The following is a 16,873-nucleotide window of genomic DNA, read 5'->3' as shown; positions in this document are numbered from 1 at the left end:
TGAAACAATGGCAGTGAATGCCTACTCTTCAAACAAAACATAGCCGATGTGTTAAAAAAAAAATTGTTTCCAGATAGGCTTTCTTAAAAATTAAAAATAATGAAAAAATAGGCAAATAGTTGCCCATTAAGGTAATAATTACAGAGACAAAACCTATAAATTCATGCAACATGCAAATCCCACACCATTTTAAAACACACATTTTTCCCCACATTACCCCTTCTCTCTAAGTCATTGTACATCTGTGCTTGTATCACAGACATGGGATAGTTCCTGAAGTTTCTGGGCTTCTGTTATATTATTTAACATGCCAAAGCATTTTAGCACGCAGCTCAGTGAATGCTCTTGATTATGGCATGGATCATAGCAGATCTCCTCCAGTGACTTGCAGCACAGAGGAAAAGAAAGAAAAACCAAAGTGTCAGGCACTGTAAGGAATATTTACAATGACGGAATTTCAAGATCACAAAACCAGACACGCTCAGTGGTACATTCTTCTACAGTGTTACACATATACCTATTTGTTCATGTTTTCTTTGACACTGATCTCACAAAACAAGATGGTAGATCAATACTGAAATTAAGCAGCCCATGCATGTATGTTAGAAAAATATTTTGTTGTGTCTGTATCTCCAAGTATCTGTTTTTAAAATCATATTTATTCTCCTCAGAAGGTAGCAATTCAAACACAAGAATATAGAGTCGTATTAATTATGGATTAGGTACACTACTTTGTTGTCTTGGGTTAGAGTGTATTGCACAGGACAATTTAGTATATCAGAATTATTCTCTATCACATCTCTCAGAAATCACAGGGTGCTCTATTTCAGTGGACTCCATATGATGTCATAAGCCCCTTATTCATAAGTAGAAGTAGTGTTTTTATTGATCCATAAGGTTGGGGGGGGAGAGGAGACAACAAAAAAACCACAAACAAACAAAAAACTTGAACAGAGAAATTTCCTTACTCGTTCATATTCATCCTTGGCTTTACTAAGCATTTCCAGGATGTCAATGGGCCTGTTTTCATTGCAGCCGTTGGTTCTGCTGGGACTTTTTCTGTCCTGGCAAACTTGCTGCGATCTCTGAGCTTCTTGTTCTACCACTCTGAAACAGGAAAGGACAATGAAGATTTTAAAATTTTATCTGGAGTTAACATCTTGTAAAAAGCAGTAAAGAAAAAAGTACTCCCAGCATATTAACACACATATATTATATTTATATAGATATAAAAACCCAACAGATAGTTGACTAGAGTTACACAAGTTTTCATTCACTATAAAGTTTATACAAGTCAAACTGTCAAATGGTCTGTACGATTTCTTCTCCAATCAAGAGAGCACTTGTCTGTCTCTCACAAAGTTTGCTTACAGTAAACACTACTTCTGTAAAACTGTCTTATTTAGACATTTTTACAATAAAATACGTCAACATTCAAGCACATGTTACACAAAGAGCACATGTACTGAGCAAAATAAATTTTTTACTCTTTATTTCCTAACATGCATTTTTTCCATATTTAGCCAAATCAAGCTATGTCATTCAATGAAATGACTTACAAAACAATTCTAATTTAGGATAAGGCCTGCCATTATACAATAAAACAAGGACACTGGGAAGTGTCCACGGGGACACTGGACACAGCTGGCTTATACCAGATGTCTCTGGAGTCAGTCCGCAAGAAGGCTTAGAGCAAGTTACCTCTTACTCGCCCACTTAAGGCTCTGGAAAGAAAGGCAAACGATTTTCTTCTCTAGCTGCCCTGCAGTCATCCAATTACCTGCAGGTCTACAACACATCTTTCCCTCTGGCCTTCAGTGTCTATGGTTCATTTGCCAATTCTACTCTACCCCTACCTGCCTCAAGTATCACAGAATCATAGAATATTATTAAAAAAAAAAAAAGTTTAAAAGATGGTTAAGATATGCAAGATGATGATGTGTACCTGGTACATTTCATTAATAAAAGTAAAGGCAGCATATAGTTCTACTCCTAATCCATACGCAGTTCACAAGATATACATGGCTGTGCAATACACTAAAGCTTATCCTCTTGAAATAAACACACACCAGCCTGTAATCCCTTCTTTTTTTAAGCCTGCATTAATCAAATATGTTAAGAAAAAACAAGCACTGTAAACAGGGCAGAGCTCTGGAGCTGGCACGTCAGTTGAACTCTCATGCTGTGGAACTGATGGCTGATGGGGGAGCCAAGAGGTGCCATCACAACAATCACAGAAAGTGTCAATCATTCCAGCCTCCAGTTTCTTTGGGTCAGTTTGGATTCAGAAGTAACTCTAGATTTTTATAGACTGTAGAGCAATGAGGTATATGCACCTCTATATTGCCATTTCTGAGGAAAAAAAATAGTTCTAGTCTTAGAAGTTTCTTCCCAGTTTTCTAGCAACCAAGCCTCTTTACTTTACTAGAGTTTAGCTGTGTTTATTTGAAGAAGGGTTTGATTTGGCTTTTAACAATTCAATGTTGCTTTCAAAATTGCTTTGGAAATTTTTAATCGTACAAACTGCTTATTTAACCAGCTTCTCATTATTAGTACAGCTTTCTCTGCTTGTAAGCAAGCACTCGCCTCCAAATGCAACTCAGGATAGGAAGGCCAATCTCCACTCTCCGACAATGGCCAAGAACTGCATCTTGTGCTCGTTTGGACGAAGCAGCTCAATACTGTGCAAATGTTTCTATGGAGACACCCTGAGAGAACATTTTGTCCTAGCACCTCACGTGGTCATACAGTCCTGACTTAGGACTTATCTAAATTCAACTCCAAAACTAGGGGTGAGAAAGGGCAAGGTAAAAGCACCAGAACACTTTGCTGAGATTTTAAGTATCAGCATAATTGTGTCAGAAAAAAAATACTTCAGTTAGGGGAAAATTCTGGACAGCTGAAGTCATGCATGTGCAGCCTGATAGGTGAAGCAAAGGCTTCAGTCTTGAGACCCTCCTTCTGCTTTTAACTAGTTGGTCCAGCAGGTTTCAACAAAACATCTTCCCAGCAACATAGCACTAACTAGTCTTGCAGCAAAACATCATCAGGGAGTACATCCATTTCACAGAAACGTTTCACAAAGATTTCTGAAAAACATTTAGTAAGATTTTTCTATTGTCCATTATGAAGTATTTGTAACCTTTTAAAGTTTACATTTTTTTTTTTTTGAAGAGTAACAATTAAATTATCTTCTCATGTAGGTAACTAACAGCTCTTCCTGCACCTTCTGTCTTGTGCAGCTTACATTCAGATGGTGGTGAAGGGGTAACTGTGGAACAGTATACTCCCAAAACCGTCCGAGATACTAGCAGCAAGCTAGAAGTGGGAGAGTATCTTAGAAGCCAGTTTGGGTCTCACTGCTGAAACAGGGTAAAACAAGCCTATGAACTAACATAAAAATAAAAAAAACCCAACAAGTTTACATGCCAGAGTGCAATAGTTTCACAAAGATTTGAAAAAGCCTAGTTTCTGTCCTACTTGTAGAAAGTTCATACCTCAATCAGCTTGACTTGACCCAAATTAATTCTTTCTAAAGTTAGCAGTTTGATGACTCCCATAATTTTTTTTTAAAATTCAGAAAATTCTAGAATTCTTTAAAAAAAAAAAAAGTTCTGTAAATCAAATACCTTTGCTGGGGAAAACAGTCAACTAAAGCAAATCTGTACACTGAGCATGCTCTGTGTGCAATCCAGGATTAAATCTTTTTTAAGCAAGGCCTGCTGTTTCTTTCCATTATATCAGACAGTGGAAGAGGCACATATTCCCTCGGGGACACAGTAGCTGCTGTGACAGTTTGCTTCAGAATATTTACACTTCGAGCATTGAAAATATACCTGGCACAACCTCACAGGAGGAGTGTAGGGAGCAGGGGGAAAAAGAGAGAGAGAATGTGAGAGGTGAAGTCTGCGATTACAAAGCCCACACTAAAGCTAATTTACTTTTCTTTTAAAGATAAGCCACCAAAATATAAATGGATGGCCTGCAATCTTGTTAACTCAGTCTGGCACAATAAGGTCAAGCCAAACAGCAGGAAAGAGAATGCAAATCTCCCTGAAACCTTTTATGGTTATGTTTTTGAAGCTCTGATATACTATAAAGGCAGAACTCTTTCCTATCAGTGATAAAAAAGACCCCCACGAAAGTGTGCCAATCCAAATTTCCACCCAAGACAAAGACAAAAACTACGGAACAAAATTAATACTCTTGGAAGACAACATAAATATATATTTCAAAACATACTGAGCTAAGCCTGATGGAGCCTGCTACTATAAGCTGAAATGCAGCTTTCCTTCTCCAAGATGCAATTTTATTTTTTAAATTTAAAAGTATATTTTAAGTTTTCTTAAATACATCTTTCATCCCAGGATGAAATAATTCCTGCAATTTCAGCCTCCGTCTTGTAGAGAAGCACACAGAATTATCAGCGTTTTTGCTTTTCTTCTGACGGCCTTCTACCCATTTTGGGGGAGAGAAAGCTTGATGTTTGTGGAAATGGATGTCAGCAAAATAATATCAATCTGTTTTTCATCAAGTTTGTAACAACAGCCTCAGAAGTGCAGCTTTTCCATGCTACGGTAACGTGCAACTAAAAAGCCTTCATTTTATTTTCCCTAATATGAATCTTTAGATACTCAGAATCTGTAAGGCATGTGGTACCAAATGAAGTGTGATTTCATTTCACAATGATTTTTCAACAAATTAGTAAGTATACTTACACTTTCTCAGTATAAAAACAGCTTCTCCAAATACTTTTGATAGCCCCAAACCAATACACAATTTTAAAGGAAAAAAGAACTGGAAGCATTCAGACATTCCACAATCTAATAATGAAGAAAGGCGTTATAAACAGCACTCAGATAATGAAAGACTTATTACTAGCAGTACTTACACTAGCAAAGATCACTTATACCTTTTTTTACCAAGTTAATGGCAGCCAAGACTAAAAATCATACTAAAGTGAGGTCCTAGCCAGCTCAACAAAATTTAACTGTATTCTGTGAATATCCAATCAATAAATCTTTAGGTACACATTTGATTTCTCTAGTTTCACTTGCATAAGTCTCAAGTGACAAAGCTCAATACATGTTCCCCAAAGTCTGCTTGATGCATTAACTCTAATTTCCATTTCAAAGATACTCCTAATCCACAGTCGTTCCAACACCTATCATAAAAAAATCCAACATTCAAAAAAATACATTTCCACTTTTTGACCTTTCAAAGTAATTTGTAATCTCAGAAACTTTCTAGGGTGCCGAGATATTACAATTACAAGAGTGTGTGAGTATCTCGCCCATTAACAGAGGCAAAACAATAATGCCAGCTTTGGCACTTCTGCCTGTGTGTTAAAGCAGCTGCAGTACAGGCATCGGGGACCCAAGGAAAGGCAGGCTACAGTAGTTTACAAAGCAGATGACAATAAAGCTTTGACCATTCCCAGACTGACTTTAAATCAACCTACTGGGTTACAGTTATTCCCAGAATATTACAGAACTCAGCAAAAAGGGTAGATGTGCTTTATGGACTGCTGAGCCATGGCTAGACTGGTCTGTTACCTGATTACACTGAAGTATCTATAGCCCGTGATTTGTGCTATAGCGACTAGTTTATTACTAAATGAACTCAAGTTTGCTACACGACATTTAGATCTGCAGTACAGCTGTGCATGACAGAATAAGAGTATGGTAGAGTTTGAAGGATTCCGCTCTCCCCCCCACTGCAAACATTAGTCATAGTTTTAAATTAAAAGGTGCTTTAAAACATGAAAACCTTGCTGTTCTGATGCTCTGCTTATAAAGCAGAGAGGCAACTGACATTTTATTTGTTTGGGTAACAATTTCTGAGAGTCAGTTTCACACAATTGTTTTCCATTAATCATTATAATTAATCCTCATATTTAGACAAGCCAAATAACAGCAAAAAGTCCAACAGAGCTGGGGAGAAGAAAAAAAAACAAACATGGGAAACTGTACAGGATTATCAGGATGAGAGAAAAAAAAGTAAGAATTTAGAAAGAGACCTTGATATCAAGTCTTGTCATGTGTGTTGTCTTACATTGCTTCTGTGGGGGAAGCCAAAATAACCCAAAACAAAAATCTCAGAATAAGATATTAGCATCCAGCTTAAAATGTCTACACTATGACTAGTTTCCATATAATTAAGTTTTGCCAGTCTTCAAGATGTTCTGACTTGCAAGACATGACATGGTGATTAAGGCATGCAATAAAAAAGAAAGTTCAGGAAAGCCGAGTGTGATGAAGAAAAGCAGAGAACTAGGGATGAGAAGATATCCCATGCAATACATACACTAGCAAAAATGCAGAACTACCCTGTCACACACTTCAAGTTCCTTCCCCTTGTAAGAACACTGAAGATTTGTTTAATGCTCATCCTTTTCTATCAGTAAGAAGTCTTGACTTAATCTGCAAGGCCTCATCTGAAGGAACAAAAAGGTGCAAGAAAACCCTCCAACCACAAGAAGTTTTAAAGACTTTATGCCACATTGCCAACTCAACCAGTTCCAGCCTTCTTTGACCTCTGTTGTTCACACAAACTTCTGTACTCTAGTCTGAAGCCCTCCTGAGCTGTGGCAGGGCAACCATGTACAGTACAGATACATTAACCATATGGCTACAGCGACAGCAGCTAAAACCAGCTAACAAACCCATGTTATTGCAAACACAGTCTTTCAAGATTGCTTTAAATTGAGATCACTTCAGAAATTCTCCTGCTGCATGATATCTTAGAAGCCCTTGGAACCACAAGATAATAGCAAGTGACATGGTAGCTTTATAAAGAAACTTTATCTCCAATGCAGAAAAAGAAAGAAAGAAGTAAAACAAAAATCAAACAATCCAGAATTGGCAACAACAAGCTCCCATTATTTCATAGTTCTGCTTACTCTCCTAACATCACTTGAATTCTATAAAATTCCACCTACCTCTCCCACTATTCTCCAATCTGTTCACTTCAGTCGGGAATAACAACTAAGCCTTAAAAAAACCACACAAACCCAAACAAAAACCAGTACACCACCAAACAAATCACAAACCCAACAAAAAAATGTAGCCATCATTTATTTGATTACACTTTCTGCATCAGAGGGTCTTCTGCCAGCATCCCTATACAACATGAAACGTAAAATAAACACTGTTTATACTTGCTTTCTTTGGAGCATGCTAATACTTGAACTGACTTTTTTACCACTCATGAAAATTTTGATGATGTAGTTTTTAAAAAAACCAAACATTTTGATTACTAAAAAATACAAAGAACCAGCAAGAACCTTGTATTTTTCTATTTAAGGAGAGTGAGAAAAAAACCAAACACATTTAATAGGACAAATAGGGTCAATATTTTTTTCTGTATTGCATAAAAGAATTACAGAATAAGACCACTGTACTTACTTAGCCATGAGTTTTGCTATTCGATGACAGTCATTCTTGTCGTAAAACCAGATACTGTAAATTGACACTTGAAAAGAAGAAAAAAGGCAAGTGTAAGATGAATTAAAAAAAATCCATAGGAAAAAAACAGAAAATCAGCAGTCCGTTAGATCTGCAACATATGAATTACCATCAATTTCCAATCAAATATTTTGTGTGTGACTGACTACTATTTATAAAGCAATGAGAGATTGCACATGTGCAAACACAAATACAACTTCAGTCAGATTAAATGCAAGAACTACAAAATGTTGATACTGTTTATAAACAAAAGTGGCAGGAAAATGAAGTTTAACTACCAGATGCCTTCTTACTACAGTTGTAACCCTCTGTTTTGAATTACTGACTTTACCATTTAAACTAGGCTAAATAATAGCCATGTTTTTTAAAAAACTCATTTTTAAATTTGTCAATTTTTGAAGCTCAACAAAAATAGTAAAGTTTGAATTACAGTATGACAGTTCAGTCAGATGCTCTATGGAAGGTTCCCTCCCCAAATTCTTTTCATAATAGAAGTAACTATATAGGTAAAATTCCACTGAAAGTTGGCAGAGTTAGAGCCCGATGACTGAGCTGAAAGACACTCCGACAGAGGGAAACTTTGTCCATAGTACCATGTACCATTTCTTCATCAGCAACCCCACTTCAAAGAGGCCATTTTTTTAACCAACACACATACTCATCACCTTACTGTCCCCACAGTTGTGCCAACGCCACAAATCTGCAGAACTCTTCAGAATTTTATTTAATCCAACCCACAAAAGCAGGTTATTTTAAATCTTCGTTCACCTATGAAGTTTGTCAATGCACAGTGTGCAAATACATCAAAGGCCATCAGACACTTCACGTATGTTACCATTAAAGTATTTTCATTTCTGAAAAGACACTTTTAGCCTTTTAAAACTCATCTTTATACTGCAGTTCATGCCAACATTTTTATGAAGTTGAATTCGCCAGTTATAAAAATATGACTTAAAGTGAAAGAATGTTTAACCCCCCCCCCAACACATAGCCTTTTCCAGCCAGATGCAGACTTTTATTTCAAAGCGAAATCCTCCCCCCCCTTTTTTTTTTCTCCTCCTCAAAACATTCAAAAATCTCAAGCAAAGTCCAGTCAAAATTATTTTGAGCCATGGCAGAGCGGACAATTATTTACCAAACTTTTCCCCAGACCTTCTAGTTGTCCTAGGCTTACTGTTTTGGACCCAAACCCCAAAAAGTCATGCCTACACTTAATTTCTACAGCAATATCCTAAGACAAACTGAAGATCTACTTTGCTTCTTTTTTTTGTTTTATTAAAAAACAACTGTATTCATTTGGGTGTTTGTTTCTTTAGAAGTTACAGCTTAAATGATAAACAACAAAGCTTTTCAAGTTATAAGCAAAGAAATCAATACAGCAGAATTTAAGGAACTTTTTTCTTATGAAAGGCATAAGCCAATAAAAAAAGCATTTCATACATCTCATCAATGCTTATGAAATATTAATATATACAGTTTAATACAACTGGATTGTCTACTGCACAGAAACCTGAAAATGTTTCCAGTCTGAGCTACTACTTTAGTCATGTAGCGTATTTGAACACTGAAGAAAAACTCTTTCCCTTCCCTGACTCCACTGTCAGACAAACTGCCAAGAGAAGAAAGCTTCTTCAAAAGCATACTTGCTGAAGAAATGAAGATAAGGAACCTATAATGATATCTTAATGGGACAAATGACGCGAGTCACACTCAATTCTGCCAGAAACAGGCCTACACAAGACCAGAAGTAGATCCAAATCTCTGTTTGGTGTACAGAGCATCAGGCTTTTTTCCACTTTGTACTACTGGCAAGCAATCATAGGGAGTCACTGCAGGACATTAGCAGTATTACAAAGATGTACAGCAGATTATGAACAAGTAAACTCAGGCATTAACTTAGATATGGTCCAACAGGCCGGAATGTTTACCATCCTCTTTTCAAAAGAGGACTCATTTGTACTATCAGTTCAGCTCCCTTGCCCCAGAAGTATATGTGTGTGTCCCAACTGTGTTACTATATCTGATATATTTCATACATGCAACTTTAGCTATTAATATCCTTTTATTCAAAACAGACTTCACAGAGAATCACAGAATGGTAGGGCTTGGAAGGGACCTCTGTGGGTCATCTAGTCCAACCCCCCTGCTGAAGCAGGGTCACCTACAGCAGGCTGCACAGGACCTTGTGTCCAGGCGGGTCTTGAACATCTCCAGCGAAGGAGACTCCACAGCCTCCCTGGGCAGCCTGTTCCAGTGCTCCGTCACCCTCAGAGGGAAGAAGTTCTTCCTCATGTTCAGACGGAACTTCCTCTGCTTCAGTTTGTGCCCGACGCCCCTTGTCCTGTTGCTGGGCTCCACTGAAAAGAGTCTGGCCCCATCCTCCTGACACCTGCCCTTAAGATATTTATAAGCATTTATAAGATCCCCTCTCAGCCTTCTCTTCTTCAGGCTGAACAAGCCCAGCTCCCTCAGCCTCTCCTCGTAGGAGAGATGCTCCAGTCCCCTCATCATCCTCGTAGCCCTTTTGAAGCCATGCTTTGAACTTAGTCTGCCCTTTCAAGGTTTACATTTGGAAAACCAAGTCACCATTCCCAGCACCAACCTCCAGTGATCACTACAAGAACACCCAGGGCAGGGTTTCAGGACCACCCTTGAGTATTCAGCCTGCTCCAGGAGCTTTCCAGACCCCACTGCAAGGCCCAGCTTATCCCAAGCTCAATTATTCCTGCTCTTGCTGCACTGCTATGGAGCAAATACACAGCTGTGAATGTTACAGACCTAGCTGAAACCTGGCAGCCTTCAGAGTCCATTCACTCTAGGACTGCATTTTTGCTCGCCTTTTTCTTGATAGTTTTTATACTTGTTTTGCAACTTGAAGTGGCTTTTCCAAATACAGTCCACAGCACAAGCCCACAAGCAGTTGCATTGGAGTAATTCAGCAGGTGTAAAGAACATTCAAAATGAGGAATACTTTAACAAACTGCTCGCTGATAAAGTATAGTGTGGAGTGAGAAGGATTCCTACTTTGCAGCACTGAACCAGAGCAGAAAACCCCTTCTAGTTAGAGTGCTATCTTTCAGGTCAAACAAAATATTTTTAGAACTTCCTAACAGCTTTCAATGGTTCCTCCCCTCCCCCTAGCTTGCATTGCTGCTTCTGCTATAAAGGTATCAAGAACAGGCTCCTTATCTTAGACTAAACCACCGGGTTAATGCGCTTGCTGGAGAGCCATTCAGCTTCAGCAATTAGAGAGATATGTTGTACTTAGTGCATTACCAGTCGGGAGTGAAGGTGATAGTGAGAGACTTTCCTTACCAGTAGAGATGCCCTGTTTTGAAACAAGTCAGGAGCTCTTTCAAAGAATTTTAAAAGCCATTTAAAATAATGCAAATCATTTTGCTTCTGCTGTTATGAATACAAGTTTGTTTAATTAATGATAATACAAGCCCAGAAGACAACACCTTGTAACTGAGTTTTCCACTTAAACATATAAACCTCTCCAAAATCCATTATTTTTGTTTTACTGACTCTTACCATTGGACAGGAATAAGCAAGCAAGAAAAAAAACAAAACAAAAAACCCACACCAAACAAGGACCATTTATAGTAATACCCAAGTTTTATGCTTAAGCATCTGTCTTTTCAGCACCATGGAAATCAACCTGCCTGATGTCCCAAGTGATGTAGCTTGGATTAGAAAGCCTTTTAATCAAGACCAACGCCACCAATACAGAGGGAAAGTTATAAATGAGAAAGACTTAGAAGAATACTTCCTGCAGACTTTAAGAGGTAAGTTAGCCATTGTTTAAAACTTCCACTAATTTTCCTCTATTATTAATCAAGCTATGAACTATCAGCTCCAAATTCTCACATTACAGATTGAAAGAAAGTACTGAACTTTCAGTTATTGTTACTGGCAGAACTGTATGCATTTTTTAAACAGTTTAACATACTCCTCACAAAATACAAACAAGACGAAACAAGCTTAAGTTCATTAAAAAAATAGGTCAATGGGATTCCACGCTTCATGAACAAATACTCTGAATATTCTAAAGAATGTGCATGCGTCCCGAGGAAAAGTTAAAGGATCAAATGTACCTGCCAACACATATTCCAGATTAAGCAATAATAAATAGCACATTAAGTATCAAGTATAATCTAAAAAATTCTACCTTTTAAAAGGAATTCTAGATTTCAAATATGTTACAGTACTGAAATGAAAAAAAATTGTTTGACTTAATTTCTTGATTTTTTCACATTTGGGGATATTTGCTTTCTTTAATTTTCTCTAACAATGAAAAGTAGAATACTTTTTTTTCTAGTTACCACTGTAACTGGTATAACATCTTGCAGCTGCTTAATCACACCCCTGTCATTTCTGCTTTAGCATCTGATGCCTTATGAATAAATGGTGAGAGTTTTTGGGCAACATTATATATAACTTTTAAAGTAGACATAGCCTTCCTCAAATTTTGGGTTTAAGTATTCTTTTGGGGCTTGAACTATATTATGTAGCCAGAATGATTTTGAGAAAAAAAAAAAAAGCCTGGAGCTGGGAAAGATTTCCCCACTAACAGCTGGAATATCAACATGGGTTTTTTTTCGGGAGGTGGGGGGGTGTTGGAGTGCCTGTACACGTGTTACATCTAAGCAGAATAACAAATTGACCTAAATGTCTTCCATTTGTATACAACAAAAGGCAGATATAACAAAGGTACTTATCACTTTGTCTATTCTCCTTCCAGAACACCCATGAAAAACTCCTTCATATCCCACCCTACAAACACAGGGGAAAAGCCCCCAACAACTATGAAAGAATAAACAAAAATAAAATGGCAATTACCTAGTCTCGTTCTAAGAGTATGAAAAAGTCTTTGTGCAATTGGATAAAGGATCTCCTGTCTATAGCTTAACAAAAGTAAGTTCTGATATGCAGCAAACCAGAAATTCCATTGTACATTAAAAATAAGTATTTGAACAAACCAAACTATAAACAAATGATAAAACCCATGAAAAATATCAGGATCTAGCATAACAGGCAAATCATTCTTACAGTATCCAGCCAAGCAAAAATAATGCTTAAAAGCTACTTGCAAAGTCTCCTAACTTGTTAGCTGCTCTGCATAGACTGGAATACATCACTTGATATACTCAGAACAGCTCATACCATGTAAGACAGAAGTGCCAGAGGTCTGGTATACGTAAGAAGATAACAGGGGCAAGGTCTATTAAGTCAAGACAGAATCCCAGAACAAAGTGAAAATGTGAAGTTTATAAAACAGTAGTATGATATTCAGCTATAAAGATTGTTGACATGGAATCCTCCACGAATATGTGCTGGCATAATTTTGCTTTGATCATCTTCTGCCATTCCCCGCGGAAGTGTAAACCGCCATTTGTCACTGACCCTGTCACAACCTAAGTATACAGGCATAAAATATATTTGTCTCTGCCAAACAGCAGTATTATTAAACATAATTAGGTGTTTATCAGGGTAGTCTGAACCATTCCCCATCTGTAAGCTAAGGAAACAGAATCACCAGTTCAACCATTCAGCAGTCTTAGCAAGAAAACTTACACTTCAGAGGAGTTTCTAATGATCACAGCTGATTGCCTCACGCACAACATAAAAAAATCCCACTCTACAAGAAACATAGTGTTGGCAGCAACAGTCCTAAGAGGCATATTTTCCTTGCACTACACCTAGCTGTCCATCCTCTTTCAGTCATTAAAGGATCTCAGAAGAGCTTCTCATTAAGCCCTTAGAGATAACCATTAGATTAACCATTGGCTTAAAACTCCTATTAGAATCAGTCACAAAAATGCAAAGGTTTTTCATGCCAGCAGGCAGCTGAGCAGAAGTGGACATCTCTCTGCATTAAAAGAACTTGTACAAGAATCCCCTAACCTACCCATATATATAAAACATATACATGTTGAAATTTGTCTGCAAATCCAAATCAATCCTGAAGGGTTTTTTCAATTTTTTCTTTTAAAGTTTCACAAATACTATGCAGACAGAGACAAACAGATTTAACATTGAATATTTAAATCATAATGTTTTCTTCTAACTAGCTCAGGGGACAGAGGTCAGAAAACTTGGGAAACCGCATGCAAAAGAAAATCCAAACCACAACAGCTAAATGCAAAACATAAGGGAGTTAGCAGTGCTGAAACTGTAAGGAATAAAAAGCTTAGAGGCCATTTTCTATGCTTTTAAGCTTGTATTTGAACAAGATGAACACTAGTAGAGCACACAAAAACTGATCTGCTGCTGATTTGTAGCACTCAGGGAAATAACTAATGACACACTAACTTCATTGAACATTTTCAATTAGTAATCAGTGTAGACTGTTTCTGGACATGCTACCACCCTCTTCCAGGAGGCAGGACAGAGTGACGCAAAAAAAGGATAGTTTCCAACCAAAGTCTTTTAAAATGACAATGGGAAAGATATAATGGGGAAAAAATACTCTTGATTATTTCAGAATGCAATTATATCCCATATCCAGTCTATAATATCTTCCCTCGCTCACCTTTGTATGAATTCCTTCCTTCCTTCCTCATACTTGTCTATGTCATCTCCATCCCAGCTCCCACAGATCTTACACAATAGGGTCCCATAGGAAAAGGGGAGCTTTTATCAACGAGAGAAAGGCATGTAATTAGCTTCAGGGGTTTCTAATGAACTCACACACAGACTACCTTCTCTGATTGCTTCCTTCAAGTGATCCTCTAGTCACTCCCACTAGCATTCACCATGGTAATTCCACAGCACCTCCTGCTTCCCTATACTATCAGCATTTCCAACAAACCAATCAACTTCCTGCTTCCCTTACGTCACCAATCTCACAACTGTAATTCTTTCCTCTGCTGCCACCTCACCAGCCATCCTACCCCCACCACCATTATCTACAGCTCCTCTTCCTTCCAAACCAAGCAACCCGCCCAAACATCCAACTCAATGTGGTATTTTCTTCCCCCTCCCAATTTCTTGCCAGTCATTTACTTCCCTAATCTCCTAGACTACTGACAAGTTTCGACTTTTTCCTCTCGATGACACTTAGAGAAGGAGGATTGCTAAGACTACCAAACAGAGAAGACTACCTACCTTAAGCTGTTCTTTGTCACCATAATGGAACCTATCCTACTCCCCACAGATCCTAGAGGCTTTCCACGGCGGAAACAGGAAGGGATTAACATTTGACTGTTCTTTTGGGTACGCTGAGGCATAGCCAAAGCAGTGTTCTTAATCTGTAATTCAAGGGGACATTCTGATAGGAAGAAGACATGGTGTTGAGGAAGTACTGTATCCAGAGAGCATACAGGTCCTCCAAGTAACTCAGCAAGGAGAACCTTTTGCTAGACAGCTGCAAACTAGTTTCAAGAATTTTGCCTAGAAAAGAGGACATGAAAGAATATCTTTGCATCAGGACGACCCTCTGCTCTGTGGGGTGCCTTTTATTTATATACTTAAGTAACACGAATTTAATATACTCCACTCTTTAAGGGCTAAATAATTTATACTTTGAGCTCTTTGCAGTGACAGTATTGTTAGTGCATACCTAATTTGAACATAGTACACTGGGACTCTGAAGGTTGACTGATGACTCAAAACACTAGTAGAATTCAAAAAGCAGCAAGAAGATATGACTACTATTTTACCACTCATCTGTGTAATGAATATCCCAACACCCAGACTTGCTGGAGTCTAGACTCCAGGAAATTTAGTATGGACATCTATCTCCCGAGTCCGAAATCTATTGTGGAAATAGAAACCATCAACCTAGAGATGAGCAATCTTCTCAACTTCTTCAAGAAGCTACTGATTAATACTCAAATTTTCACTTGCAAAAGAGGAAGCCCTTATAACTGTCCTTGGTGTTAAATTATTTCACAATCTATCAATCTTCACTATTCTTTCATAGTTTTTTATTAATGCTATAGCATTGTGTATACGTTTAGATAAACCTATCATATCATTAATTAAAAAGAATACAGTACTATTGAACTTTGTTAGTATATCCTGCTTCTTTTGAAAGCAGGTGGTCATCATAGTATAATACCACAACTATAGAAGTAAGTCTAGCACTGTAAACAGAAAACGTCATTAGACATTTCACTGGAACACGCCCCATTACATTATACTTGAAACAGACATCACAGTAATCAGAAGTGGTGTAGGTTGTAAAACAGCAGTTTATACAGATTAAAGAAAGTTATACTCACAGCTAGCATTTCTGTAGAGAAGAAAGGGTTCATGGAGCTGAAACTCCAAATCTTTATTTACTGGTTCAACCAGGTTATGCATGTTCAGTCGATTCACTATCGTAAAACCATGATAAGGAGAAGCTGACCTATTGTTTCAATTAAAACAAAGACAAGGATTAATACCTTGATCAGCATATACAATTTTCTGAAACACAGTTATGAATTAATCTTCAAATCTCCACTGCTTTATTAGCTGAAGCTTTAGCAGTTCTGAAGCTCTAATAGTTGTTCTTCTATGCAATTTCTTGGCATGCCAACTAATTTCAATTTAAAACTGCACTTACCTCAAAGCAGGATTACCATTACAGTTCTACACTGCTAAACTGCTGACTCAAAGATTTGCCTCAAAAACGTCTATTAAAAAACAAACTATGGTAGGTGCAGGATTAAAATGCAACTGTATTCAATACTTCATGTAAGACAGTTTTGAGGCATTTTAGAATCTTTTATTATAGGAGAAAAACCAAACCACATAAGAAACAACATTTACTTTATCGTAAATAGGTATGACAATAAGAGCTGTTATCTTAAGTAACATGAAATACACTTAGAGGGTAACAAGAAGCAGCAATTTCTTCTGAAAGGGAGACTCTTAAAATAAGACCTAACTCAATGTCCTCAAAGTAGATATTATTCAGAATTGTACTGCTGAGTGGAACATTTTTTATTTTCTAGATTTTTGCTAGACACCACGTGGAAAAAGAAAACATCAAGCAAGCAAGCACTGGAACTTACAGATAGTTTTAAAGCTGTTTTCTCTTGCTGCATGAATGTCATGTCAGCATACTCAACCATGCCTGTAAGCAGTCACATCATCAACAGGGCAGCATGATGAAGGCAGCATGAAAATCAGATATAATTAGCTACTAAGAGCTGAGATTTCTGTAACAATGTGGCCACCTCTACTCAAAGATCGACAACAAAATCTGTCAGGAGCTTCTAAGGAGGGGGCAAAAACAATCCTTACCATCATGAATTAGTCTTTTAATGCATCTAACAGGACTTGTTTGAAATAAGCAGCCAGTCACAAGGAAACTTTTTGCTTAGTTTTTTGGGTTTTAGTTTGGTTGGCTTTCTTACATTACGTATTTCCAAGCTTGGAGCTAAAGAAAAGTAGGCAGGAACTGGTTACTAGTA

General features: G+C 37.6%; 1 protein-coding gene and 1 long non-coding RNA gene across 2 annotated transcripts in view; one reads left to right on the top strand and one right to left on the bottom strand.

The window, feature by feature from the left end:
- LOC142362690 (uncharacterized) overlaps nt 1–11,248 on the top strand; it is a 40,214-nt gene extending 28,966 nt beyond the window's left edge. The window contains exon 3 of the long non-coding RNA XR_012765225.1: nt 11,112–11,248. This is a non-coding gene — a long non-coding RNA (uncharacterized LOC142362690). The remainder of the gene's footprint in view (nt 1–11,111) is intronic.
- DCP1A (decapping mRNA 1A) overlaps nt 1–16,873 on the bottom strand; it is a 38,073-nt gene that overhangs the window by 19,364 nt on the left and 1,836 nt on the right. The window contains exons 3-5 of the mRNA XM_075432523.1: nt 15,695–15,822; nt 7,407–7,473; nt 969–1,107 (exon numbers count right to left, since the gene is read on the bottom strand). Of these exons, the coding sequence (XP_075288638.1) occupies nt 969–1,107; nt 7,407–7,473; nt 15,695–15,822 (334 nt within the window). The remainder of the gene's footprint in view (nt 1–968; nt 1,108–7,406; nt 7,474–15,694; nt 15,823–16,873) is intronic.

Source organism: Opisthocomus hoazin, chromosome 11 (assembly GCF_030867145.1).
Source record: "Opisthocomus hoazin isolate bOpiHoa1 chromosome 11, bOpiHoa1.hap1, whole genome shotgun sequence".
In the NCBI taxonomy this organism is placed as follows: domain Eukaryota; kingdom Metazoa; phylum Chordata; class Aves; order Opisthocomiformes; family Opisthocomidae; genus Opisthocomus; species Opisthocomus hoazin.
The sequence above is the reverse complement of the archived record's forward strand: the minus strand, read 5'-3'. Positions and strand labels throughout refer to the sequence as shown.